The 27,725-nt window shown below is 34.4% G+C and overlaps 1 protein-coding gene across 1 annotated transcript; it reads right to left on the reverse strand.

Annotated features, from left to right (window-relative positions):
* Positions 1-26,428, reverse strand: LOC129272569 (DNA polymerase nu-like). Its single transcript, XM_064107903.1, has 23 exons — positions 25,522-26,428; positions 22,227-22,285; positions 21,190-21,357; positions 20,042-20,193; positions 19,184-19,290; positions 17,847-17,983; positions 17,107-17,221; positions 16,352-16,416; positions 15,175-15,258; positions 13,727-13,822; positions 12,884-12,940; positions 11,792-11,845; positions 11,301-11,366; positions 10,446-10,512; positions 9,349-9,411; positions 8,307-8,421; positions 7,321-7,403; positions 6,381-6,452; positions 5,366-5,536; positions 3,658-3,736; positions 2,543-2,610; positions 1,978-2,039; positions 1-87 (listed from the first exon to the last, which is right to left on the reverse strand). Exons 1-23 carry the CDS (start codon positions 26,426-26,428, stop codon positions 28-30), a joined length of 2,907 nt encoding a protein of 968 aa, XP_063963973.1. The 3' UTR covers positions 1-27.
* Positions 26,429-27,725: the final 1,297 nt, after the last annotated feature.

Genomic DNA, 27,725 nt, shown 5'->3' on the forward strand with positions numbered 1-27,725 from the left:
AAATGGCACTACAAGTAGATGTGCAGTTTACACTTGTTTGAGGTGACCCCAATTCTTTCCAATGCTAAGAGAAACTGGAAGAGGAACCTGTAGATACATAGGAAAAAATGGAATATTAGATTTTCTTGCCATACATATTTTTCAAGTATTATTGAAAATACCATCTATAAACTTATGATTTTAAAAATATCTTTATTGATTATGGTGAACAAATTTGTTCAACGTTTTCACAAAAGTAATAAATAGATGTTGGATATTCTCACTGCTTACGATCATATCCAATTAAAAAAACCCACGTTTTCAATTATTAAAATTCAATCATATGACACATAAGAATGTTGGAACATGATAGTAGTTAAGACCATGACCCCACATGTATCGTTTTTTTTTTTTTTGCAGAGATAGAATGATTAAAAAATAATTAATGAAAATACTTGTAGCATTATTGCAGAGTTCAATTGTATTGTAGCTTAGGAGAAGATAGGATGTCATCAAAAACTTGGTCTCCATTCATTACAGACCTGCCAACCTCTGGGAATGAAAAACTGTATTATGTGATTAAAAAAACTGTATTTTTCCCCAAAAAAGTGTATTTCATAATTAAATGCTTGGCGCACTCGCTCATCGCGGCGCTCAAGCTGCATGCAAGCTAAAATGCGCACTGCTCTTGCAGATGAAAAAAAAACCATTAAAACATGTGTATATCTTCACCCTGGTTTGAACAAAATGATTGAAAAAAAAAACAAGTTACCTGAAATTACATTGATCTAATAACCATATTTGTGCACGTTTTATGAAATATAGACATAAAGAGATTATTTTTCTCAATTAAATTACGATTCATTTTTTTTTTGTTTTTTTTTTTTACAAAAAAAAACCTATTTTTCAAAGAAAAAACGTACTGCCGTATTTTGGTTGCAAAAACGTACTAAATACGGCTAAAACGTACTGGTTGGCAGGTCTGTATTACCTTCAGCTGACAAATGAAGGTGCAACCAAAGTGGAAGAATGAGCCATATATTTCAAAAATTTTGGCCAGGCCATTGGATTAAAATTCACTGCTGAAGTTGCTAACTTAATATTAATTGTAATTATTTTGTTCAGACATAAACTAGTGTGATAAGAGTGCCACTATTTATCCTTCTAAAAGAAATAATACCTTAGATATAAGTCACCTTATGGGAAAGTGAAAAAGTTCCATTTCTGTGGAGTATTGTTTGATTATCACTCATTCTGTCAGAATTGTTTAAGAATCATGCAACACAGTCAATCCCTGTAAATCATATGTCCCTTATGTTCTTCAACAAAGACAGGTAAGGGTAGTGTAGCCATGTCTTAAAGGAGAATGAAACCCTTGAAACCAGCTGAATCCATATCAAAGAGAAAAATCAGAGAAACATATTGTTGAAAGTTTGAGGAAGATTGAATGAATAATAAGATAGTTATGAGCATTTGAATATTGAGATCACTAATGACATCTAGATCCTCCCATTGGCAATGCGTCCAAGATCTGTGATGTCACACACGTACAACTCCCTCATTACTTTAGTACTTAATTCACTTATATTCTCACTTTTATAGAGTCTATCACAAGGTGAGGTGTTCTCTTTATGAGAGGACAAGTACAGAGGTTTCACAACATTATATCATTGATGAATCGTTTGTCATATGATTAGAATGAGCAAAAAGAGATGTTTTGGGGTATATTTTCAGTGTCCAAAAGGGGAGAGTTGTTCATCTGTGACATCATAGATCTTGGTCGCATTGCCAATGGGAGGATCTCCATAGCATTAGTGATCTCGACATTCAAATGCTCATAACTCATCTATTGCTAGTCCTATTTTACTCAAACTTTTGTTGATCTTATTCTTTGATTTTTCTGCTTTCACAAAAGCTAACTTGCTCCAAGAGTTTCATTCTCCTTTAAGTGCTGACAGTGGGTTCTTCAAAAATTTACTTTGAATAGTCAATCCTTACCTTCAACCTACACGTGGAGTCTCCCAATGTTGGAGCAGCCTCCATGACACTCTTCAAAATGCCTAGGAAAGAAATCATTATGGTTCAAATCAATGTCATTGGCTGTGGGATACAGGATCATTTTTGACAAACCTCGCTGTTATTACTGAATGTAGAATATCCATGCTAAAATGGCAACCAGCAAATCAAATGCCACCATATTTGTAGTTTTCAAAGGCAATTGTAATTTTGTCATAATTCAGAAGTTTGGTAGAAAAGTCAAATGAAAATATAATTTTTTTTTATTTCATAAATATCTCAGATAGTAGTAAAATAATTGAATTTTTAGTTAACTTGATAATTGTTTCCTAATTCTTGCTTCAATCTTGTTTTAACTAATCAGAGTTGTAATGCACACCTAAAGCTGTTTCGACTATTTGACAAAGACTTTATACAACTACATGTATGGTAAATTTGCCATAGAGGTAACTACTGGCCTGGGTGCTGAGCCCTGTTACTATGGCAGTTATAGGAAAACACATTTATGTCAATCAAAATATCATATTTTTCAAAATTGTATATGTACCTTTTACTTCATCAATATCTTCATCATGGACTTCAAACAGAAGCTCATCGTGGATCTGGACAAGTAATCTGATAATTGAAATATAAGACACAAAATATATACTGTATATACATGCTTGCATGTGTAAATATACATGGAGTACAGAGGAAATTCCCACTGATACCCCCCCCCCCCTCTATGAATACATAAAACCTTAAAAAACAAAATCTAAAATCATTAAAATTTGTATTGTTTGGATACAGTATGTACACAAACCTGTTAAACTATGGGATGTTTTATCTCTCAATGCCTTTTGAGGGGATTACAATTCTTTCTTGTCAATAAGCTATATATATTCAATATCATATTGGCAATCAGATACTGGGGATATAAAGACTTTAAAACGGAAGTGAATTTTAATCAATATTTTGTTTCCCATATGCAAATGACATGTAGGAAGGGGACAGTTGGGGGGGCAATTTATTCATGTTTAGTCAACCTAAACAATTTAATAATAATAAATTTAAATGCTACTTAAAGTGATTGGTTAACATTGGTTTGACTTTTTAAAAATCTGAGCTAGAAGGTCACACTTGTCACCTGTGTCTGTGATATGTTACAAAAATGAAGCCCAGAAAAAATTGCGTTCGAAAATAATTATTTAGTGCTTCAAAAATTGAAATATAAAGTGACTGAAAACACCATCTTAATTTCATCCCATACACTTATGTGTAGTATTTAGGCGTCTATAAGACGCCTATTTACAAAATCGGGGTTTGCCTTGTAGTTTTAGCTTTTCATTCTCAATAATGGTTGTTTTCAGGGTTTTTTAGTTCTAATACATGCACTTGTACTCATGTTTCATCTTGGTTTGAGAATTTTTTAAATCGGCTGCTCACAAAGTTAAACAATACCTTTAATTGCAAATCAGGTGTACTTAGAGAGGTACTGTAACAATGCCCATAGTTTAAGACTAATTATCAAGAGCTATCAACGGTCTATTGGAAATCTCCTGTACTCCAAGGAGACTATCTATTTTGTTGAAAGTGGTATGCAAAAACATACATGTACTGACATTGTAAAAGGCAGATTAGATCATGAATAAGCACTTTAAACACAATTTGTTTATCCTTTACCTTGCTCTAATACTGTTCCTTTCTGATAATACTTTCATGATGTTGATCATAGCAAGCTTACAGATGTCAGCAGCTGAGCCTGTAATAAACACAAACAAAAAAGAAATTAAAAAAATATACAGAAAAATGACACGACTTCTTTGCAACCTTTTCTTTCAAACATTGAGCATATTATGCTGACAAACATGTGAGCAGTGCAGGAAACATGTAAGGAGAATGATGTAACAGCAGATGTAAAATGGGAAGCATGTCTAAAAGCTTGTATTACAAAGCTTATGAATTGAACATTGATTGAACCCATAGACCATTGTGTGCAATTAATTAGGAAAATCAATGGTAGGATAATCCCCACACACTCAGGGCTTACACTAATCAGTGACCATCAAAGGCCATGACTGTGGGAATTAGACCAAATGAACCGTAGATCACATGGCTCGTATTCTGAAGTCAGGTGTAACTTAGACCATGGTCTACATGTTACTCTTTGCTAAAATTATGGAATGCCATAAGTGTCAAAATTTTCCTGACATTGTACGTATGTTTCTTATTTTTAATGTGCTCTTTCATATCTTGTGATAAGTGAAGAAAGCTATCTTATTTTTCCTTCCGAAACAGTTCAGAATAATTTGAGAGAAAAATGTGTACAGTGAAATTATACTGTTCGAGATTTATGCCACTATTGGCTATCCATAGTTAGACCACAACTTTAGACCCCAAGTTTAAATTAATCCTGACTTCAGAATATGGGCCCATGGGTTTAGCTCAGGTGATATTTAATAGATTGACTTATTGGAGAATGAGAGAATATACATGTAAGCCATCTTTGACTCCAAGAAACAAACCCGGACCATCTTGGGTAGATGTGAATATACTTGTGCATGTATCGATCGGCTTTTCAGAATTTGCCTTTCAATTCATCATCTTCTTTAGGGTCATCATTAGAGAAAGACGCAACACAGACGCACATCGATTTTTTGTTGTGGAAATATCAACAGCGCCATCATCAGCAAAAATTGGAACCTAAGTTGTCCTAATTTCAGGGGCCCCATCCAACTCAAACCCCCATTCAGGTTTCGTGACTTTGTGTATGCATGTGTGTGACTGGGTTGGGTGTGTATTATTTGGTCTGTGAATATGCAAAGTTATCTTCTTGATTCAAACCATTCAATTTCTTTAATATATTTTGAAGTTTGATTATAAGGTATAAAACTTTAAGTCCTAGTCAGTTTAAAAGTTTCTGAAATCTTAAAGTTTGAACCAAGATTGAAATTCATTGTTTATCTACATGCATTTGTTGTAAACTGATATTGGTTTTATGTCAGATGTTTTGTTGACCTGAAGCTAGAAGTTGCTTGCTAATGAAATGCTTTTATAAATTGTATTCAAAGAGTCAGGGTTGTGTTCTATTGAGTATCCATTTATTAGTCTATCTCTCTCTTTCTTATCGTGAAGCCCCAATAGAGGGCCGTGACACAACTTTTTTCATGAAAAATTTGTGCAATTTTAGGATGTCAAAACTTTTTTATTTGACATCTGAGTTTGATGAAATTTTCAGGGTTATGATTGTCTGGTTTTCCTCTTTCTATTCAATGAACTTTCTGTTAGGGTAGACTTCCCCTTTGACCATTACATGCAATCAATCATACAAACCAACTGTGCAATCGATCACCAAGTTTTGTGTTATGGGGCCTGAGGATTCTGTACTAACCTTGTATCACAAAGTTGACGGCTTGCCTCTCTGCATGAGACCTTGCATGGAAGTTCAACGAGTTGATGTTTGAGATGAGTCGATGCCGGTGAAAGATGGTCCTCACGTGTCCATGTCTCTGGCACTCTGAGATGCAGCGTTGAGCGAAAGAATTCACTCCTTTGAATTTCCCTGTCCATTAAAGGTCGGTGCAGTAAAATTGTTAAATCCCTTCACATAACAATAATTTTAATACTTGTAAGGCGCTTAACGACTGATGTTTCTAAGTGCACAATTTTCTGACTATGACTTAATTACTGGAAACTAAAAATAACAGTGCAATAGATGAATAACTAATAATATTAACATATATTAAAACATGGTTTTATAAAATAATTTCAATGTAGGAATTTCCCTGTCCATTAACGGTTGGTGCAGCAAAACTGTTAAACCTCTTCGTATAATAATAATTTTGATATTTGAAAGGTGCTTCTATGCAAACAATTTTCTGATTACAATTTATTACTGGAAACATGCAAGAAATAAGTGTTATAAATATATAAATAATAAAATGAACATATGCTAAAATGTTGCTTTATTAAATACTTTTAATCTTAGTGATTAATGTCAGTAAATATGGAGATTATCTGAAGGGTTAAAATCTCTTTATTCTTCACATTACCCAAAACATTGCTCCTTTAATTTCATATATTTATTTTAATTCATATTATATGTGGGTACGCTGACAGAATTTTTGAGAAAAGAAATACAAGTGAAATTTTGTGGGAAGTTAAACCCAAAATCTAAATCTTAATACCTCTTTGGAAGAAAGTTAAGCACACTAATGATAACATGTGCATATAGGATCTTCCAGAAATAATAATAAAATGGCATTCTTTGTCTCGTTTTTTTCTACATTTTTCTCAAAAATTACAGAAAAAAAAATCAAAGTAAAGTAGAGATTATGAAAAGGGCATGACGTCAAATATATGTAAAACTATTCAAATAAAAAAATACCACTAGCAATCCTTCTTACCCAAGAAACTCTTGGTGAATGCTTTCGCATTTTCCTTTGTATCATTAAGAGTTTCTGCCAAGCGTTCAGCCCCTGAAAGAACAAAGTTATATTACAGTAAGAGGGCATTAAGTACATTTCTCAACAGAGAAAGAAAAAAATAGAAATGTGACCAAAATGAATTTATATACTGATATGCATGTACATGTACAATGTACACATCCTTCCATATACATGTACAGATCCACGCAAGGGGAGGGGGGCACAAGGGGGCATGATCCCCCTTATTTCAGGGATCCTTTTCAGTACATTGAAACGCAAAAATTGAACAGATAATGCATGTAGCTACCTGTAAGTGGTGATTTATTTTCTTCTTGTCAAGTTTTTGTTGTTGAAAAGTGCTGCCCCCCTGAATGAAATTGTAGATCGACACTGGATCCTCCAGAATAATAACAACCTGATACTGACCATAGAGAAATGCTGTTAGCGCTAACAATGCGCTATAAACAGAGTCGCTATAATATTACAGCAGGTAATGAGGCAGCAATGCCTAATGTTACAACAATGTATTACTTACACATTGAAATAAATGTTTTGACTTCAGAATCCGAAAGATGTGACTGGGCTTCAGTTGTACTGTTTGTGCTCTGTTTGGCTAACAACGTTTCTGTGTGGCCGGCGCTTATCTATATCACACTGAATATATATAGAATGCTCAGTCATGCGATCTTTAGGCATGGATCCAGCCGGATCAGACATATGAGTGGGAGGCAATTATTGTACATTTACAAAACTGGCCCTCAGTGAAACGGTATTGTATAATAAAATAAAAAAAACCTACTGGATCTACATTGATCTAGAAAGAGATTATGTACATGAAGTACACTGCGAGAATAAAACACTCTTTGGAATGACTTCGACGATCACATTAACTACTTGATAGAAGGAATGCAATTCTTACCCACACCATACACAACGGAGTAGACGATGCGTTTGGTTCTTTCTCGGTCTGTAGTCTTCACATCATCTGGACTCACTCCAAGCCTAGAAGTGGCAAAAACATCCAAATTGAGAATCCAAAAGTCAAATTGTGACAGGTAAAACAACAATATGCCTTCAAGTGGAAAATCAATGAGATATATATTCCTAACACATTCTGTGCAAGAAAAGGGAGCTTTACCAAATACTCTATTGATTGGATTTATTTATAGTATCATTCAAGTGTCACAAGAAAAAAAAATCATCAATAATAATGATAATATTGGATAGCACAGTTACTCACTGAACTACCTGGAAAAATGCTAATAAGAAGTTATGTTACATGTATCAGGGGATGGGGAGTGTGACGCTCAACAATACAAGCAATAATGTGGAACGAGTTTCTTAATTAGTTAATGAGAAAAATGTGTTAATGTTTTATGTGGAAATATAAAAGTTACTTGCTTTGAAACATCCATATTTCAGAAATCGGGGGCTATGCTGCGACTCCAATTTCTTTAGCATTGTGTACAGCATACAGAAAATATCCCAAATCAAGAAAAAATAATTGTAAAAAAACCCCTCAGAGTTGCTTCCTTTTATCATGGAACAGCAGTTTTGTTGTTCACAGCTAGGGTTTTTATGCAACATTAAAACATTGTTGTTGTTTTTTTTATAGAGATAAACCCATTTCGTCAGGGATCAGCAGATGGGGATAGGGGCTTCGGGGTCTATATGGCTATATGACTCTATAGTCTTTCAATCTGAAGGATAGGTGAGGTGAATGAGTACCTGGTATAGAAATTCCTTGAATGCTCAAGAGTAATCACGGAAGTCATGCTAAAGCTGGGGTAATGACATGAATCATGTTAAGCAGGGCCCGCTGGGAGAACAATTGAACAGCGAAGTGACTACCCTTCGTAAAATATGACGTTATTATTATTGATAAATGATAAAAGAGTCACAAACCATTCACAGGTGAGTTGAACAAAGATATCGGTACTGCCAGCATCATTGAAGACTTTCAAGAGAACTGGATCCTGTGAGAGGTGTGCTAAGATCCTCAGCTCGATCGACTGGAAATCTGGAACAGAGCAGAAACAGCAGGATTTTGTCCCTACTGCACTGGGCTATCATTTAGAGCATCAATCTGTCTTCACTGGGGAGCCGAGGTTATTACATGCATACTTGCAGCAGCAATCAATCAGCATCTATTTAACACCAATGTAACCTTTTTTTTTTGTTGCTTTTGATTTTTTTTGCAGAATTTTGATAGTTTTAATAGTTATTGAATGGATGCTTCAGTTTTCATTATTACACGCAGTATTGGATTATTATAATTTTTTGTGCTCTTTGGATGAATATATTTAGGTTCAGGTACCCCCTCTTGGGTGCCTGAATACTTTAATGCACCACAGAAGTGACCTTTTGCCTTGAAATCTTACCTGTATATTTAACAATATCTAAAGTTCATTTTTATTTGTAATTCGCGTTCACTTCAGTTTTGTACTGCAAGACGTGACGTTTTTAATAAAATCCATTTATCTCTCTATCTGTCTATCTTACCTACAAAAATCTTTAATTTCTCCAAAAAACTTCAGCCAAAGTGGAGGAGGCTTACAGTTCACCATTGGTTGTAAGACCGAGTGGTGAACCAAGTCTTATCCATGTTATATACATGTACATGTATGTACCTCCATGCAAACCATAATGATCATCTATTATAACTTCTCAATAATACGAAAAATAATATGCATATTAAATACTTTAGATCTCCCCCCCCCCTAAAATTAAGGGATAAGGCACGTAATGTACATGCAAAGTAAAACTTAATTTGAAATCCATGGACTAAATTAAAGAAGCACAACAGTTATTAAAGCCTCTTCGAATATGATTTTTTTTTATGGAAACAATATAAAAAAAAATTATAATGCAAGCTGGTGGGTTGATTAATCATCTATTCTTCCATGTCGATTAATAATGAGAGAGACTTCACTATGAAATACTTTACCAGCAGCAATGAATGACCATCCATCTTGTGGGTAGAATGGTTCTCTCATCCACAGCGTAGGGCCTGGAGTGGAAGAAGTTTCAATAAGCAAAGAATTACCTCTTTTTTTAACAGCATTTTTGAAGAAAATCTGTCATGTTTATATGGAATTGTTTACATCAACTGCGATTATTCGGATATGTGATTATCATCAACAAAGTTATTTTTCAAAAGAGAAATGCACCAATGGTGAAGAGCATGGGACAAGCAATCATTCAGTAAGCATTATGGATCAGTGTAGTTGATATATATATAGTTGATTTGCATCAAAGAAAACCAAAGGAAAGATGGCAACTACATGAGCAGATAACCATCTCAAGGAGATTATTCAACTTATATTCTAAAAAAGAAAAGATCTAGAAAAAAGAGAGTACATTTCTTTTTAACAAATGACACATAAACTAAATTGTACTAGTAAATTCAAGCAAAGTTAAGTAGTACAAACTATTGCAGAGTTGCTAAGCATGTGGCTATTAAATGCAAGCTTTAGTACTGATGCTTATAATAATAATACTACTAGGTTAATGAATAATTATCTAATAATAGTAGTGCAACACAAATTACCAACCATATTACAGAGTATGATATAAAAAGCTTAGTATGCTCGAATGCTGGGTGTACAATTAAACAACGGGCACCCAACTGAAAGCTGCCATTCTTGAAAGCATTCAACACTTTTACCCGCTGGGGTCACTGCCATTGAAGAGTGGACAGCATACGTGAGAATCCTAAACAAAGATTCAAGGGCTGTCCGCTTAGGACACTCTAAATGCAGATTTTGTGCATATCAATGTCCCCTAAGTCATAATCTATTCGTGTGTTAGACCATCGCGACTGACAGAGGCTTTTTTTTTCCTTCTCATTTCTATCGTTTTTTACACTCTATTCGCGTTCTGCGCCTACCCGCGAAAACACCCCTTTCGCGTGTTTTTTTTTTTGTCTTCTCCCATAAGCTGTCCACTGTCTAATGGCAGTTCTTGTTTTATGACAACTGCTATTACTGTTCCCAAGCTTTAATCAAATAACTTTTTAAAATATCGATATTAAGCTTTACTTACCATCAGCCGCAGAACCATCCGTGCCTTTGTGTAATTTGAAAGGCTGCTTAGGAATGTTCTGAATATTCTAAAATACAGCAGCAAATTGATAGATGGAAAGGCACAGGGAGAACAAAGACAAAAAGGAAGAACGGAGAGGAGTATTGTATCATTGTTTATATTGGTTATATTGTACATTCACTTGGTTCTCAATATGCACTATAGTCAGGCACTTTTTTTTCTAAAATTGCAAAATCTATATAATTTCTTTACATTATGTCTTTCAGAGGACTCAGGTATATGCTGCAAGAGATTGCAATATTGAAAGAAGTTCAATCTGATTTTAAAACTGATCACATTTTTTCACAGACTCACAGTTACAATTAATTATGCATTTTTAAAAATGTTACAGCGCCCAGATTCACTGGGTGATGACGGAAAGTATTTGAGAGGGCAGGGTTCTCAATATTTCCTTATGAATATACAGTTCTTGTTATTGATATTGCACATACACATGTAAATTCACTTGTTCAGATTGTCAAGAAAATTTGCTGCGATTTATGATGTTTGAAAACACAAATATAATTTTTTTCTTCTCTTGAATACGATATTGGGGGAGATGGAGAAAAGCAGCTCCCCCAGTATGCTCGTGCCCAGATATTCACCTGGTGATTGCCATGCACCTCCATTATCAACTAGCAAAATTTTTTCATACCTTATAAAAAAAAATTTTGAAAATAAATGTTTTGTGCACTGTGGAGCCACTTTGGGCAGCTTATCTTTGTTAGATATTAAGTTATTATTTCAATTCTTTATATGCTGCAGGCTCCTAGCTATCCCAAGCCTCTGAATAAATTGTAGAAAAGAATAACTTACTGGGTTTGCCGACTGAAGTCGCCCCGAGGCAGCCGAAGTTTGCTCCCAACTGGTGTGGACATAGCCCTATACCAAAAAATAATAACAAGGGAATTTCAATCATATAGCATTCTTACAGCTTCAACTATGACCCAGTAACTCTCTTTAATGATGCCGTTCTGTATGTGTATTTCTCTGTCCACTACATGTACATGTAGCTATTTCTTTACGTTGATTAAAACACACTATATATATGAGCATAGATCGACTAAATGGTAAAGGATTACTTGTTCTAACGATGTGTTTACTATATAATCATCAGGTTATACTGGATGGCCGAATGGGATGGGATACCAGAGACATTCAAAGATTTAGGACCAATATTCTGCACAAATCAAAGCTGAGTGCAATATTTGCCGCAAGGACTGGAACAATTATTATTATTATTATCTAACCCCTCCCCCTAAAAAAATTGGTTGTGTATTGGATACAATAGAGAAGTGTCTACTTACCCCAGACACATAATCAGAGAGTCCATCAATGTACGTTGATTTGAGTTTGACCAGCTGGATAGATAAGATTGAAAGGAAATATAACAGTGAAAAAGGCCAAAGCAAGATGGTTGTACTCTCTTTGTAATTGTGTCATCAAATATAGTTACACCAATATCAAAGTAAAGCCAAGACTATTTCTTTAAATTGCCCTCTTTAGTGCTGTTACTTTGGGCGCGGCTGGCGGTTAGTTCAGGTGAGCATTTCATGAAAGGTCTTGTCAAACCATTTATCTCACGTATGATTTTATATCCGACATTTATCACAGCATGCTATCATTAGGTCTGCACACAAATTTTCATGTGGTCTTAATAAACTTTTGCAATAATGGTATTGAAATTCAGTAGTCAACAGGATAATAATGAAATGGTTCACTGTCCACACCTTTCTTATATTAGGTTTCATCATTCCTTTGTACTCATGTATGTACATAATTCCGAGTGCAAGCTTTTATGTTTAATGTCTTTTGTATCTATGGTTTTCATTGATACATCAAAAAAACATTCCTTGCAGCCGAAGGCTGTATTGCAAACTATGCTCGCACGAGGTAAAAAGATTAACATATAAAATTGACAAAACTGCAAAAAAAAAAAAAAACACAAGATACATGTATATATGGATTTAAAAAAAACACATTATACACCAGCCAGCCAATACACAGTAAAGAGTGAACTCCATTAGTCCTTGCAAAAGTAACCAATAAATATTCAAAAATAAATGAGTGGCAATATGGAATTAGGTTGATCAAGCAGCATAAGACATCAATATAAGTATTTAACACATGTGGGAACAGAAACAGTAAAAGAACAACAGACAAAACGAAATGCATAATTGGCATAATCACTGAGTAACATTGTGGATAATTGGATTATAAAGAGAACAATAAAACGGTGTAAAGAAAAAAAAAAAGTGGTTTACAAAGTCAATTGGTATAGTTGTGTCAATGCATGCAATTTTTATGTTAATTTGTTTTGTTAAAGCAATTGAACAAACACATTCTAGGTATATACTGTACATCACGGACTAATGTATTGAATTGAATTGTGTACTCACCTGCCGATGGTTCAAGACAAGCTCGGGTAAAGGATGCAGGCTCTTCAATTTGTGTAACTGTTGAAACATATACATTCATATGTATACCATTTTTCATTGGGCATTCATAATGATCACATATAAAAATGATTAGATTATTTGCAATTATGGCATTAGAAGAAGCTTTACTAGTACTCAAATATGTTAAAACATATAAGTATGATTTAAACATTATAAATGATGGTATCTGTAATCATAGAACAATAAGGATTTTTTTTTGGGGGGGCAGGAGCTTGACTGTGTACTTAGACTGAAAAAATAATAACAAGACAAACTACACATATTACCCACAACATGTTCAAGGTAAATAGATGCAACTGGTCAACATTTGAAATAATAGAAGAAATAAAAATAGTCCAGCTTTTAATACACAAACATTTTTTCTTCCAAGTTGTTTTAATTTCTCTCCTGTGTTTTTGTTTTTTTTAGTTTACCCTATTCAAACAAAATGGTAATTACTTTATTGTCATAGACGAAAGCATTGCTGATATGCAGTATAATTTTGTGACAATCATTGTTTCAAGCAAGATTATCAACACTCATGTTTGTCAAAACATGGATCCTCGGAGGGGGGGGGGGATAAAAAAGAAGGGGCACATGCCTTCCTCTCTCCTGATAAGTTTGGATCTGCTCCTGTGTATGACAGTACAAATCTGTCACATGGCCAACTTGGCCAATAATTTACAAAAAAATGCAAAGGAGCATTTCTCTGAATAAGAAATGACAACTCTGCAAGCTTTTGCACAATTTGATAAAATGTCATATCTCAAGCAAATGCTTTTTTTTAGGGGGGGGGGTCATTACCACAGCTTCTGATGTTGACTTGAGATTCTGGACATTCGTTCTTTGGAGTTTTTGACCAGGGCATAGCTCATCAAGCTTCAGCTCATCAAACAGAACCTAAAACCAATGGGGGAAAAGGGTTATTATTTTAATAACTCTTCTTCAAACAAAAGTGAAATAACTTCTTACATACATGTATTTCATGCCCATTATCTAATTTCCAGTAGCTAGCTAGCACCATCATAGCAATGAGAACACAAATGTGCATACGATACACACTGTACTGCAAATAATAACAAGCTGTATGAGGGTAGAGGCTCCTTCCTTTTCAACCTCTTTATTTGGCTCAATATGAAAAAAAATATAAATGCATGCTTTACCCTATATATTACTTGTGCTCCCGATGGGGACAGTAAGGACAAAACACATTTGAAAAAGAATATAAATCTAAACCTGAATCTACAGTGTATTAAGATTCTGATAGAATTAATCAAAATAAAGATAGTTTTGAGATTCAGGCATCATTGAAGTTGACTCAATGACTAAGTATGAACAGCTGCTTGACTAAGAATTTTTTATTTGAAATCAAATTTTCAATTATGTTGACTTCTATCAGCTGTAAAAGATTAAAGCTCTCATTGTAGAGAGCCATTTGAATGTCAAGTTTTGTACTTCTCAGATTTGATAAGAATTATATAATCACATTAAGATATTTTTAAAAAATAGGGGGGAATAACCAAAGTGAGGGTAATTAATCATGCACAAATCGTACAACATAACTAAACTAGGTTATGAACAGCTTTATTAAACATCTCCTAGCATATTTAGCAATGCAGGTTGTCTAAAATATATATTTATTCAGACCATATAAAGGCCGTTTTTTCCATCTGGTGTGACAGAAAGATTTGGAAGAAGCTTTCCATCCACTTCAAAAAATTGAAATTTGAAATGTTACCCTATATTCAATATGGTGTGTATACAGTGTAGTTTGATATTTTTTCTTTGATAATTCAAGTCTTCTTCATACACATGTTTACAGGCACAGTAAGTTCATGTAGCAACTGTACAATGCTGTGCTGTTTAAGGTGTTTGCCTTTTATTATTTTCTCGAGTTGTTTGCTATGTCTTGTTTTTTGTTTATTTTGGTTATTGCTTTTTTCAAATTCAAATTCAAATTCAAATGTATTTATTTCACTTCCATCAAACAAAAACAAATTGTATACCATATGTAAACATAAATATTTGTATCCGTTGCAAAAAAAAAAGTAATGATACATATGTTGTGAAAAAACACTTAGACAATTTGGGCAACACATTGTAGGTTTTAAATATGTATACTATTTTTCAATAGAAATTAAATTATGTCTGTCACAATAACTCTGATCTGTCATAAGTTGGTAATATTGTGATTTTACCTTGATTATGTTTTTATGATTCAATAAAACACAAAAAAGAAGAAAAAGAATGACCTGTCTAAGCTGAATATGACTGGTGATCTGGAAAGGATGCCCTGCCTCTTTGTAGCATTGCCTTTCAACCGCTTTGAGCTCGTCCTGAAAACAAACAAATTAATTTCGACTACAAGAGTTGCCTTGCCTTGTCTTGCATTGATGTCTACAATCAAACATTTTATGGAAAAAATACAATAGCATTTCATAAAGGAATCAGAAAAACAGGAATTTTTTTGAAAGGAGAAAGAACTTGAAATAGTCACAATTCAGATGCTTTACTTCAAATTAAAATTTTAATTACGTACATATTGTAGAGAGGCTAGATAAAAACAATGAAAATAATACATCTCAATATGAAGAGATAACTGATAAACAAATCAAATAAACATTTTGATTTCCTTTTTTACCATCTTATTCTGTTTTTGTGTATGAATGCTGAATATTTTGTTTTTATTTGATTTGATTTATTCAGATTCCACATTAAAGAAATACATCTATGTACACAGAACTGCAAAGAAAATTGAATAAATATTAATGTACAGCACATATTAATCATTTATACATGAAAATAACAAAATTGGAAGATACCTGTATAAGGGGAGGGATTTGGGCAATTTTATTTTGTCTATGAAAGAAAATGCCAATTTGAATTTATCATCATTGTTTGTATGATTAGATAAGGAATCAAACTCATAAGCGAGACATCTTGGTTATTTGCTCGTATGATATTGAGAATGCTATCATATAGACTCAATGGCCCATTATTCTGACCTCTGGTTTATTCAAACTAAGATCTAAAATTGTGGTTTAACTATGGATAGCAACAATTGTGACAAAAATCTCAAACAGCACACATATGCTCGATTCATTCATCACCTCATCTATCATTTAGGTTAGTCATAACCGTATTTGAATAATAACTGAATTTTTCTTCCCCATTATAGCATGAAGAAAGAGCATGGTGAAAATAACGACCATATAGTATGTATATTAACAAAATTTTGCCACTTTTGGCTTTCCATAATTTTAGCAGAGAGTTATATGGCCCATAAACTAAGTTAAACCACAGTTCAGAATACATGCCATTATAAGTATGTTTAAATAATGTATTTTAGTTTTTTTACACTCTCTATTGATTTACCTCAACTTTTCTACAAAGTTGAAGTTACAATGTACAAAAAAAGGGTGTGTTTACCTTCAAGATGTTACTGTATGATATGAGCTTCTTCTGGTCGACTTGTATTCCCTGGACTTCCATACCTGACAGTATATAGATCAATTATTTTTTGACGTAGAACAAAAATCATGTGTTTTTTTTACAGAGGAAGAGACGGTAGTTATCCTTACAAACCTACATCACATTAGAAGTACATGTATGTGTAACAATGAATAACAATTCTGAGATTACATTCATCTGCTTTATTTCTTCATATCATGATACTAACAATGAAGATGATAATAACCACAATTTTAATTGTACTTCCTCATTTTAGTGCTAAAATAGTCCTTATTAATGAACTCTACATTCCAAGAAATAAATATCTTATGTCTTTGTTTTAATATCTGATTTTCATCTTTCTTTCAGAACTTGCAATCTATGCTTAAATTCTCCTAATATTTGCAACGAAAAAAAAAATGTCTTTAAAATCAAGAAAATGTATTTAACATCAAATAATTGTGTTAAAAATATTCCCCCCCCCCCAAAAAAAAAAAATCTTGCAATTTATTTTAAACATGCACCTTCTATTTTTTATGAGGTAGTGAACAGAATCTCTCTGTTTTAAAATTAATCTTTTTTAATTTGAATGATTGATAGGATAGGTGCATGTCTTTATATCTACTGCTTTGTCTACTGAAAAAAAAATCAAGAGAATGGGGAGGGGTGAATCGAGCAAACAAAGAATGTGAGCAATAATTATTATTAAAGAAAACAATGAAAAGGATAATTACCAGCCAGTATTGGGATGAGGGGGACTTCCAAGTTGACGAACAACTCCCATAAATTCTTCCTCTGGAGATTGTTTGTCAGATGTTCCATCACTGGTCCCAGTAATTTCAAATCCATCTGGATTGTGAAACAATATATACCACATCTTTCCTGATTAGATTCTCAAACATTCAAGGAATTACTTCCTACAACGTACCAGGTACGCATCTCATGGAGAGTGGCAAATGTAGATAAATATCGTATGTCAAAGATCCATTTCTATGGTGGGAATTGTAACCTGAATCCTGTGGTTCTTAACTAATACTCACGGCAGGTCCATGAAAAAGTCATGTTATCTGAGGTTTATGAACATCCCAATAAAATGAATATTTGATCTTTGCCCGAAAATCTTGTTCCTCCTGCCAAATGAAACACAAGCTGATATAGCTACAGGGTTCCCAGCTTTTCAAGAAAATAGAATTCCCTGATGAAATTTAAAAATTCCCTGATAATTAGTTAAACCGATCCCCAATTGTGCATGTTTTCTAAGTTGTTGCAGTGAATTACATGTACTTTCAGTATAAACAATAATGTGAAACTAATTAGCTACACTAAAAACCACCATAACCAGTCATTCAAGGGATGTTGTTTTGATATGCAACAAAATATAACAGAGTCTGACTATCGTGCTTTCGACTTTCGAGCCTGATTAACTTTTGACTTGTTTTTAGAGTTGACACTGGAAGAAATTCATACTGCTCACCAAATGATTATTTGAAGATAGATGGAACTTTCCGGCCACAAAGGTTTTCAATATTTCAGAGAATGTGACTGGAGGATTGTCCGGGTCAAGAAGCCAGCAAGCAATCTTTGGGTCCATTATCATCCACTTGTTGCATCCTAGATTATACACAGGAAGTGAAGCAGAAACATGAACATTATGATCATGCTTAGAATTGGCATTGTAGATATATGAGCCCATATTCTAAGGTTCAGTCTTTGGCCATGGTACGAGTATATAACTGCACTGAAATTATGAGAAGCCAAAAAAAAGGTCAGAATTTGTTAAACATGTATGGTTCTCATGCCAAGTGTGTCCTTTCCCCATCTTTATTGAAAGAAGAGAACTTTTAATTTTCCTTGCCAGACAGTTAATTTATGAATGAGTTGAGCACCAATAGTGTCACTATTGACTAAACCACAACTTCATACCCTTATTTTTTATCAAACTTGACTTCAGAATACAGGACATAACGATCACAGAAAAGAAGGCTTTAGAGAGTCTCTTTGATGTGTTGGAATGTTTAAGAAAAAATAAATAATTTGTGTAAAATACTCGTATTGGATCGGAAATACTTACTTGTATGAGTATACATCACACAACTGACTAGATTTATTTGTCTCAAGGATATTTTTTGTTTCTTTTTAGTACAAAACTATTCTCAGAGATTCAAACATTTTCAGGAAACAATCTTGACATTGCCCTTTCTGCTATAAAATCACTAAATTTGTGAGTAATAGTAATAATATGGAAATATTTTCGATATCGAGGGCACTAATTCTGATAACCGAGTAATTTAAATTTTGGAAAAGAATTGAAATAGCAGCCTTCACTTCATCTTTGTAGGATTTGAATGTGTAAATAACATTCTTTATAATTCATATTCGAATCTTTACCAATACTTAAAAGACCAGTGTAGGTGTCAATTTTGGCATAAAACACTTCAATCTCCATAAAGTGGACATAAAGTAAATATATTTCTTTGCTTTAACAATTGGCAAATAAAGATAATATTTTCGGAAATCTTTACTTTAATTTGTTAAAAACCATGCCCATCAAAATTTATTTGAAATAAAGATGCTACGTAAGCAAGCCCATTAAAAATGAGCATGATAAGCGTATTGATTTACATAAACTTGGCAAAGTTTGTTCCTATACTCTCTCCATATCATACATACATGTACAGTCACACACACAAAAAAAAATGTCTCCAAACTAAAGAAATCGTTGGAAATAATGTGACAATTTGGATCAGTTTGGCGGTGGCTAGTATGAATGGCATTATGAAGATTGAGGCTTCTATTATATTCCTATCATACCTAACTGGGGGTCCAGTCTGTAGTTTATGATGATGGCATGCATCAGTTCCTGAGCATCAAAGCAAATCGTTCTGAACTTTGATTGGAGTATGTCAATCAGAACTTTCCTACCAAACAACAAACAAACAAAACATGTTTTTTCATCTTTTTAAAACAATAAATCAAATATACTGTGGGGGAATATATAGTCTGAATTGTTTATTGACTGCTTACATTTATATTGTAAATAATGAGCAATGCTAAATTAAAACTACCGGTAATTTACATAAACTAATGATAATGATAACAATAACAATAATACAATGGTGCTTTTATAATATATAATCAATTAAAAACTGCTCTATGCGCTTTATATGCAGATCTCCAAATTGACACTACAAAAAATATAGATGCTGTTAGATGTCTTTATAAGATGAAAGGATTTCAAAATTAATTAGACAATAACATGAACTGCAATGGAAACGTCAATTATTCATTTACCATAAGCTTTAAATTCAGATATCCATACCAAGTGTATGAATTACCCCCAAAAATATGAACTGATTTGTTTTTCAATACAGTTTCAATATCAGGTCACATCAATTTGAATTAAAAAGCTAGAACTATGCTGATTAGATCAGTAGTTAAGCATACTATTTTGCAATATATGAACTGACCATTTATATTTGACCTGGAGACTCAAAATTCAATCTTGACCTGTAATTTACCTATACAGCATATTTGATTTACTATTTAGGGTATTAGGGATACCATGGACCTATATGGGGATACTAAGGGTACTCATATTAGGGTAATTAGGGTACTAATTATAACAGTAATCTGTGATGTATTTTTTTACTTGTTTCGATCTGAACTTACCTCGTTTCTTCAGATTTATTTTCTTTACCAGGACCCGAAAGTGGAAAAGAAACAAAGATGTACTCCTTCTGAGCAGTCTTCTGTTGGACTGCAACTAATACATATTTAGCGGCACCATCCATGTGAGTAGTTGCAGAAGCACTTTTCTTGGTCTGCAACCATGCATTTTGGCAAGAAAGGAATAATAATAGTAATAGGCATTTATATAGTGCCATCTATCTAGAAATATTCTATTCCGAGGAGCGTTATTATTATTATTATTACTCCGGCTTAAGCTCTAGCTGCCTTTCAGTGCTCATCCATTCAAGGAATTAGTCCTGCCGGATACCCATTCACCTCACCTGGGTTGAGTGCACCACAACGTGGATAAATTCCTTGCTGAAGGAAATAACACCAAGCTTTGGCTGGGATTCGAACCCATGAACCTCTGTTTCAAAGTCAGAAGACTAATCCACTGGGTCACAATGCTCCACTCCGTAACAAATATCAAAAATAACTAGAGAGATAATACTCAATATCAAGTTCGCCAGCAACTGTATAACTCGGCATTTCTAGAATAAGAATTGTAATATACAAAAGCAGGTTAGTATATATGTAAGTACAGCAGACGGTGCCACCGGGGGCACATGGGACACTGCCACCCCCTCCCCTCATAAATCTTCATGATTGGAATGAAAAAAAATATGAGGGGAATCAAAAAAAAGAGAAAGGAAGGGAAGAAAGTAGAATATAAAAAAGAAATATGGATACTCTATATTACCTTTATATTCAATAAAAAAAATGATATCACTCTTAGATTATCTGCCCCTCCCCCATTGTCCCTACATGTATGTGAAAGCACATACTCAAAATAAGGGTATATAAAGTGTATTTATAACTATATTCTAAATTTCTGTTCTACATTGCCAGAAAATTATAAACTTCCCATTATGGGATTTAAATTCTATATGATTCAATAACACAATTTTGACAGTGGGAATTAACCATCAGGGAATAACGAAGTGGGTATTAAACTGTCAACCAAACAATATTTAGCTGAAATTGATAGTAATTAAATGGATCTAGCCTATGAAGTAGACCACTGATGGCAAAAAGGAAGAAGAGAGAATGAGAGAAAAAGAGAGCCACAGTCTCTTCTTAATAGTTACCTCCTTGGGTTCTCGAAGTTGCGTTGAACCATCCGTATAGGTAAGCATCATGAGTATCTCGTCTGATTGAGAAAGGGTCTTGTGCAACTTGGCTAACTCTGAGGGTGACATGGATGTGATGACTTTAGCTGGGATACTAGCTTCCCTTAAACTGCTACCGCCCATTACCTGGTGGTAAAATAGAAGAGAAGGTACACTTGCATAATGCTATAGATTTACAAAGCAAACTTCTCTAGTGAAATAAAAAGATGCAGAAATAGTCTGTGGTATACCACAAACACCACACCAGTCATACTGTAACACAGGCTATATAAAGTCTAGATAAAACAATATGTACATGGAACTCTATTGGTTTCCATATTCTTTATTAAATACAGGTAATATATCCCTTCATTGGTTAAATGAGTTTCATAGGGCTGGTTCCTTGTAGTGTCATATTATATTTTATATAGAAAGAGAGAATCCCATTTCTCTCACAAAAAAGTATTTTTTGATCATCCACCAAGCTAAAGCAAATCCAAGCTTACAAATCGAATCTCTACTTACAAAGTAATAGTTCAACATGTTGTTATTTCTGTAATCTAATGATTTTCTCCTAGCTTTGTCCTAATATTGTAGTGCATCTTTTTCTAACTCTTAAATTGAAACTAAAATATTTGTGATAAAACAGTGAATATAAAATTATAAATGAATGCTTCTCTAAAAGAAGTCACCCGCAAACAATCTGTGCACATCCTCCATTCCCTGGGGAGTATTCCAGTCAGTCGCCGGTGCGACACACACAGTACATGTTACAATGACTTTCACAATGACTTTCACATCCTACCGGGTACCCATTTAGCATCTGGGTCGAGAGTGGCAAAGTGTGGCTTAACGGTTTGCCAAAGGACGCCAGACCACGGTGGGATTGGAACACACGACCCTCTGTTTACAAGGCGAGAGTCAGAACCACTACACTACTGCTCCTCCAAGTATGTAAATTTCATAAACGTGATATTTTGGAGAAAAAAAAATCTATGATATATTAAACTTTTTACCTGATCAATGGACATCTGTACAAGGGCATCTGGCATTTTCTTCAACTTCTCCCTAAATCCTACAAAAGTAAAAATGTGACCAAAAACTCCAACATATTGGGAGGATAAAAAAAACTAGTACCTAAAATGGTATCAAATTTCACAAAATCTGACGGGAAAATTACTGAAACCATACTCTACAAGAAGCTTCCAATAATTAACAAATTACATGTATAATAAACAATTTGCATTCGTTCACTCTTTACTGAGCATCACTATGATCATGACAAGCAAATTGGCAGATATGCTCCACAACTGTACTGACAGGAAAAACAAATCCTCAGAGCTACAGTATAACACAAAAAATATGCATTGTCTGTTCTACTTATTTTTCATATCATAAAAAAATATATTCTTTGTTAACCAGTGTCATGTTCCATAAAAACTTAGTAACATTTTCATGCAATGGGATCAATAGTGCTTGTGGACAGTGCGGAACATTATTCTGTCCACTCACTTCATAATGTACGTTACCTGTTGTTTTGGGATGAAATGCTGGAACAATCTTTCGTTTGGCCGTCTTTGCAATCTCACTACTGACATAGAATGCAAAAAAATTACATTATTATTAACCCTTAACGTGCCAGGAACACATATCTGTGCATCCAATGGAGTGCCACAAACACATTTTTGTGCAATAGTCATACAGCTATTGTTATGCCTTTTGCATTTTGAGGAGTGCATTGCTTGCATGAGTGATTTCATTGTTCAGTTCAGCTTATGGTCAAGAGGTTTAACATTATTGTCTCAGGAGTGATTCTTTTTTTGTTTATGAATAAACAATAAAATATAGACTCTTTGAAAAACAAGTGGAACGCCTCTGGCAGTCTCGCCTGCATTACGCAATTTAATATAGCAGCAGTGCTAACTTTGAAAACTACTATAAAATAATCATTCACAAAAACATCATTCATATAATGACATAATACCACGTTCATTGACCATAAATGACATTCAACTACACCCATGTCCACATTTCATTCACTCTATCCATAAACTTTCAAAGTTATGATGGCACTTCAACAATTACCCCAACATGGCCTAAGTTTATTGACCTTAACTGACCTTTGACTTTGTTTTGTGACCTGAAACTCACAGGGGATGTTCAGTGATGCTTGATTACTCTTATATCCCAAGTTTTATGAACTAGATCCATAAACTTTCAGAGTTAGGATGGTAATTCAACAAATACCCCCAACAAGGCCAAAGTTCATTGACCTTTAATGACCTTTGACCATGGTCATGTGACCTGAAACTCGCACAGGATATTAAGTGGTACTTGATTAACCTAATGTCCAAGTTTCATGAACTAAATCCATAAATTTTCAAAGTTATGATGGTAATTCAACAAATACCCCCAACTTGGCCAAAGTTCATTGACCCTAAATGACCTTTGACCTTGGTCACGTGACCTGAAACTCAAGCAGGATGTTTACTAATACTTGATTAACCTTATGCCCAAGTTTCATGAACTAGGTCCATATACTTTCTAAGTTATGATGTCATTTCAAAAACTTAACCTTCGGTTAAGATTTTGAAAATAATTTTCCCAACATGGTCTAAGTTCATTGACCCTAAATGACCTTTGACCTTGGTCATGTGACCTGAAACTCAAACAGGATGTTCAGTAATACTTGATTAACCTTATGTTCAAGTTTCATGAACTAGGTCTATATACTTTCTAAGTTATGATGTCATTTCAAAAACTTAACCTTAGGTTAAGATTTGATGTTGACGCCGCCGCCGCCGATAGTCTCACTCTGCTATGCAGGCGAGACAAAAATGGCACTCGCTGATTACAGTGAATGGCACATTAAGAGTTAAGTAAAACAAATAGCACAATTACATGTTCCAAGTATTATATACATGTATATTAATTTGTTATTGTAAAGCGCATTGAAATGTTAATGTAATGCGCTATATAAATGTTACTTTTATTTTTATTATTATTATTCCAAGCATTTTTTCGATTTTCTAAGCATAACTTGTTTGTGACATCACAGGATCTCCTATACAAAATATTTTAAATGTGACCATTGACCTTTGACCATGTGACCCATATAAGGTCATTGTTATACTATAATCATACAATGGCCAAATTGAAAATTCGATGTCCCTCATAAATCATAAATCTATTTGGTCATGGTTATTGCAAGAATTAGACAGTTCCATGTATGTAAAGACCTCTGAGACCTTTGGACTTTTGAATCGTGATCCTTTCAGCTTTCAAATCGGATCATCCCCGTTCACATTTGATTATGAACATGAGACAAGTTTGCAAATTATCCTTCAAAACGTTAAATGTATCACCAAATAGAGTTATTTTCAGGTATATAATGACCATTGTGACCACCGACTTCATGACCTTAGAATCTGATCAGGGGGCCGTAACACAAGCTTAGCAATGATCGCAGAACATTTTTTTACGATAAATGATTGCATAGACTACACTGTACAATCAATTGTGAAAATCAAGCGTACCATTAACTGCTATCCTTGTGTTACGGGATCCAGATAATCTTACCTCCAATATGAACAAAGTATGAAATTGGACCCTTGATCTGTTCCGTAGTTATTGGCCTCTGTGACCTTTCACAACTTGACCCCAAATAGATCATTGTCGCTCCTATATCATAATATGCAACCCTGTGCTGACTCTGATTTGAGTGTGAATGTTAATTTGTACAGATCGGTGGACAATTCCAACACATAATGGGTAATATTCTGATAGCCATTGTTCATTCAAAACTGGGTTAACTGGGTTAACTTAGACCACACTTTTATGGAGTGCCAGTTGTCCACTTAAAAAATAAAAATTATTTTTCTCCTACTGTGAAGTTGTCAAAAAAATAATTACATGTAAGTCGTGAAATGGGAAGAATTGAAAATACAAAAATATAATGAATTTCAATAAATCTATTGGTATACAATCATTTCCATAAATATGGAAGCATTATGAACACAGCATTCTATAGAAGAGTGGTTTAAAACTCTAGTTTAGACTAGGATTTAAGCTTGATTTAATCATCAGAATACCACTCAATGCCTCCAGCAACCATATGCATATGTAGGCCTACATGTACATGTACAGTGGGTGGAGGCATGAAAAATTTGGTTACCGGTACCAACATTTATCCCTTGTAATTAATAAGTGGAAGTAGAGAACAAAAGAATAATACTCACATTGATTGGCTTCTCATGCATGCATTCTCCCTCTTAATAGCAGATTTGGATGCCCGATAATGTTGATGCTTACTGTCATTGATGTCCACATGGGTTGGCAGTATGTTCATATCTAATGCTGATAGCTTGGTTGATGTGACTTTCAGTTCCTCATATTCATGCTTCTCAAGCTGTGAAGGGGCTGAACAAATCTTGTCTTCAGAGTACAAGTTACATGGGCTGGCGGTGCTTTTTATCACACCTGGGTGTGTTTTTCTGCCACCTACTGATCTATGGTTACCCCGCCTTTCAACATCTTCAGGTGACGTCAAACTACGGACTGCGTGAATGGGATGGTATGATTTGGAACTGTCTGTGGATCCATGGCTAAAAGACAGTGTACAAGTTTTGTCAGAAGGAAAAGCTGCTGTGTGCTGCAGAAGTGGTTCAGTTTTGAAGGGCGATGATGTGACACAGCCATCAAGTTGTTCTACATCTTCTGAAGATGGAAAACTTCTGGAGCTTGGAAGAGTAGGGGGTACCAGAGAGGTTCCTGCTTCTTTGCTGGTTCCTTGAATAACATTTTGCAGGGATGGCAGTGTATGCTGGCTATTTTTGACCGCTGTAACATCTTCACCTGTCTGAGCTCGAGAAACCTTACGACGAGCTTTATTTGAGACTCGAGAGCCTTGAACAATATTTCCAATCATACTTTGTGAAAGTGGCAACAATCTTGGATCTGCTGAAGGTTTGGCTAAAAGGCGATCATTCCGTATAGTTGGTTCACAGGCATCATTGTTGGAACATTTTTCTTGCATCAACTTTCTATAGTTGTCAATTACTTTCGTCTCACAATGATGATCTTTGATATCATATTGATTTTGATGTTGAAATTGGATTATTAACTGCGACCTGTTCTCACTGCTCACTGCCTTCATTGCCATGGTTGATGGAGCTTTCCTCTTGTTTCCAGAACCAATCCGAAAGTTCTGAAACTCCATATGTGGTTGTTCTTGGCCAAGCGACCCTTCCCCTGGGACAACCTCTTCATTATTGATATTTGATCTACATGTACTATGTCCCTTTATAGCATCTTTGGGATTCTTATCAGAAATCAGACTTTCCTCTACTTCCTCTGCCCTCAACGAAATGGCCAATGTAGGATATTTCTGAGTGTTTCCCGAACTATCACCAGAAAATAGAGATTCCCTACGTGGTTGTTCTTGGTTACCTGTTCTGTCTGGAATCACCTCTGTGTGATTTGGACTATTGTGTTGGTCACCGTCAACCTTTTCCATCTTAAAGCTCTGTGCATATATCTGAGTGTAGTAGCTCTTTCCACCTGTTTAAATTAAGAAAAAACATAACATACAGTACATGTATTCAAGCATGAACCTAAAGATCTTTTTTAGTGCTGCATTTAGCCGGGTTTTCTTAAGGGAAGTTTAATACATGTAATGTAGAAGACCTCATTTGCTCTTCTGCGACCACTCAAATCCCTATCCATACTCTATAATGCAATTTACGTTAACTTGAAAGGTACATACATAAAGGCATTTTCTGCTGTTCTTTAAAACATTTGATAATTTTGATATTTTTATGTACAGCCTGATATATACAGAATAATTGTCTTAATCCATGATTGTCATTTCAATGAAGTCCAAAGGCTCAATTTCTTCTCAGAGCTCTTTTGATTTTATAGGACTGTTCTCATTCAGATTTTGACCAAACATTGCATTTATTCATCATAAAAATGCAAATAACAAAATACAGGTGTATACTTCTCAGTTCTACTTTAATACGGGTTAAACAACTTTAGAGACCCCTATCTGTTGATTCCGACCGATATGTTCATGTAAGTCTTTAAACATTGTACCAAGCTGGTAAAGGTATCTGATCAACTTGATCTATTACAACTCTACATACATACCCATCTTTTCTTGGGAACAATTTATTGTAATGAACTGCAAATTTTAAATAGCATAGAAATATCTGCTTACTTTTTGACATTTGACATCTCCTCTGTTGATCCTCAAGTTTCTTTCTGTGATCCTCTCTGATAGTTGCCAAAACAAGGAGGGCGTCATCTGACAGAATATGAACAGACCTAGGATGTGGTGGTTTCTTGAGAGGTGTCCACACCTGTTTTGTGTGTTTTGGTTTTACATCAATAAAGTTAGACATGGTCTTGGTTGTCCAACAACTAGTGTGCAGTTGTATCTTGCCTTCGAGCTAGTACTTATAGAAGTACATTTTGTCTCCTGGTTGTAGATTGTGCTGAGAGTGAGAAGACTAGAC

The sequence above is a fragment of the Lytechinus pictus genome, chromosome 12 (genome assembly GCF_037042905.1).
Source record: "Lytechinus pictus isolate F3 Inbred chromosome 12, Lp3.0, whole genome shotgun sequence".
Lineage (NCBI taxonomy): Eukaryota > Metazoa > Echinodermata > Echinoidea > Temnopleuroida > Toxopneustidae > Lytechinus > Lytechinus pictus.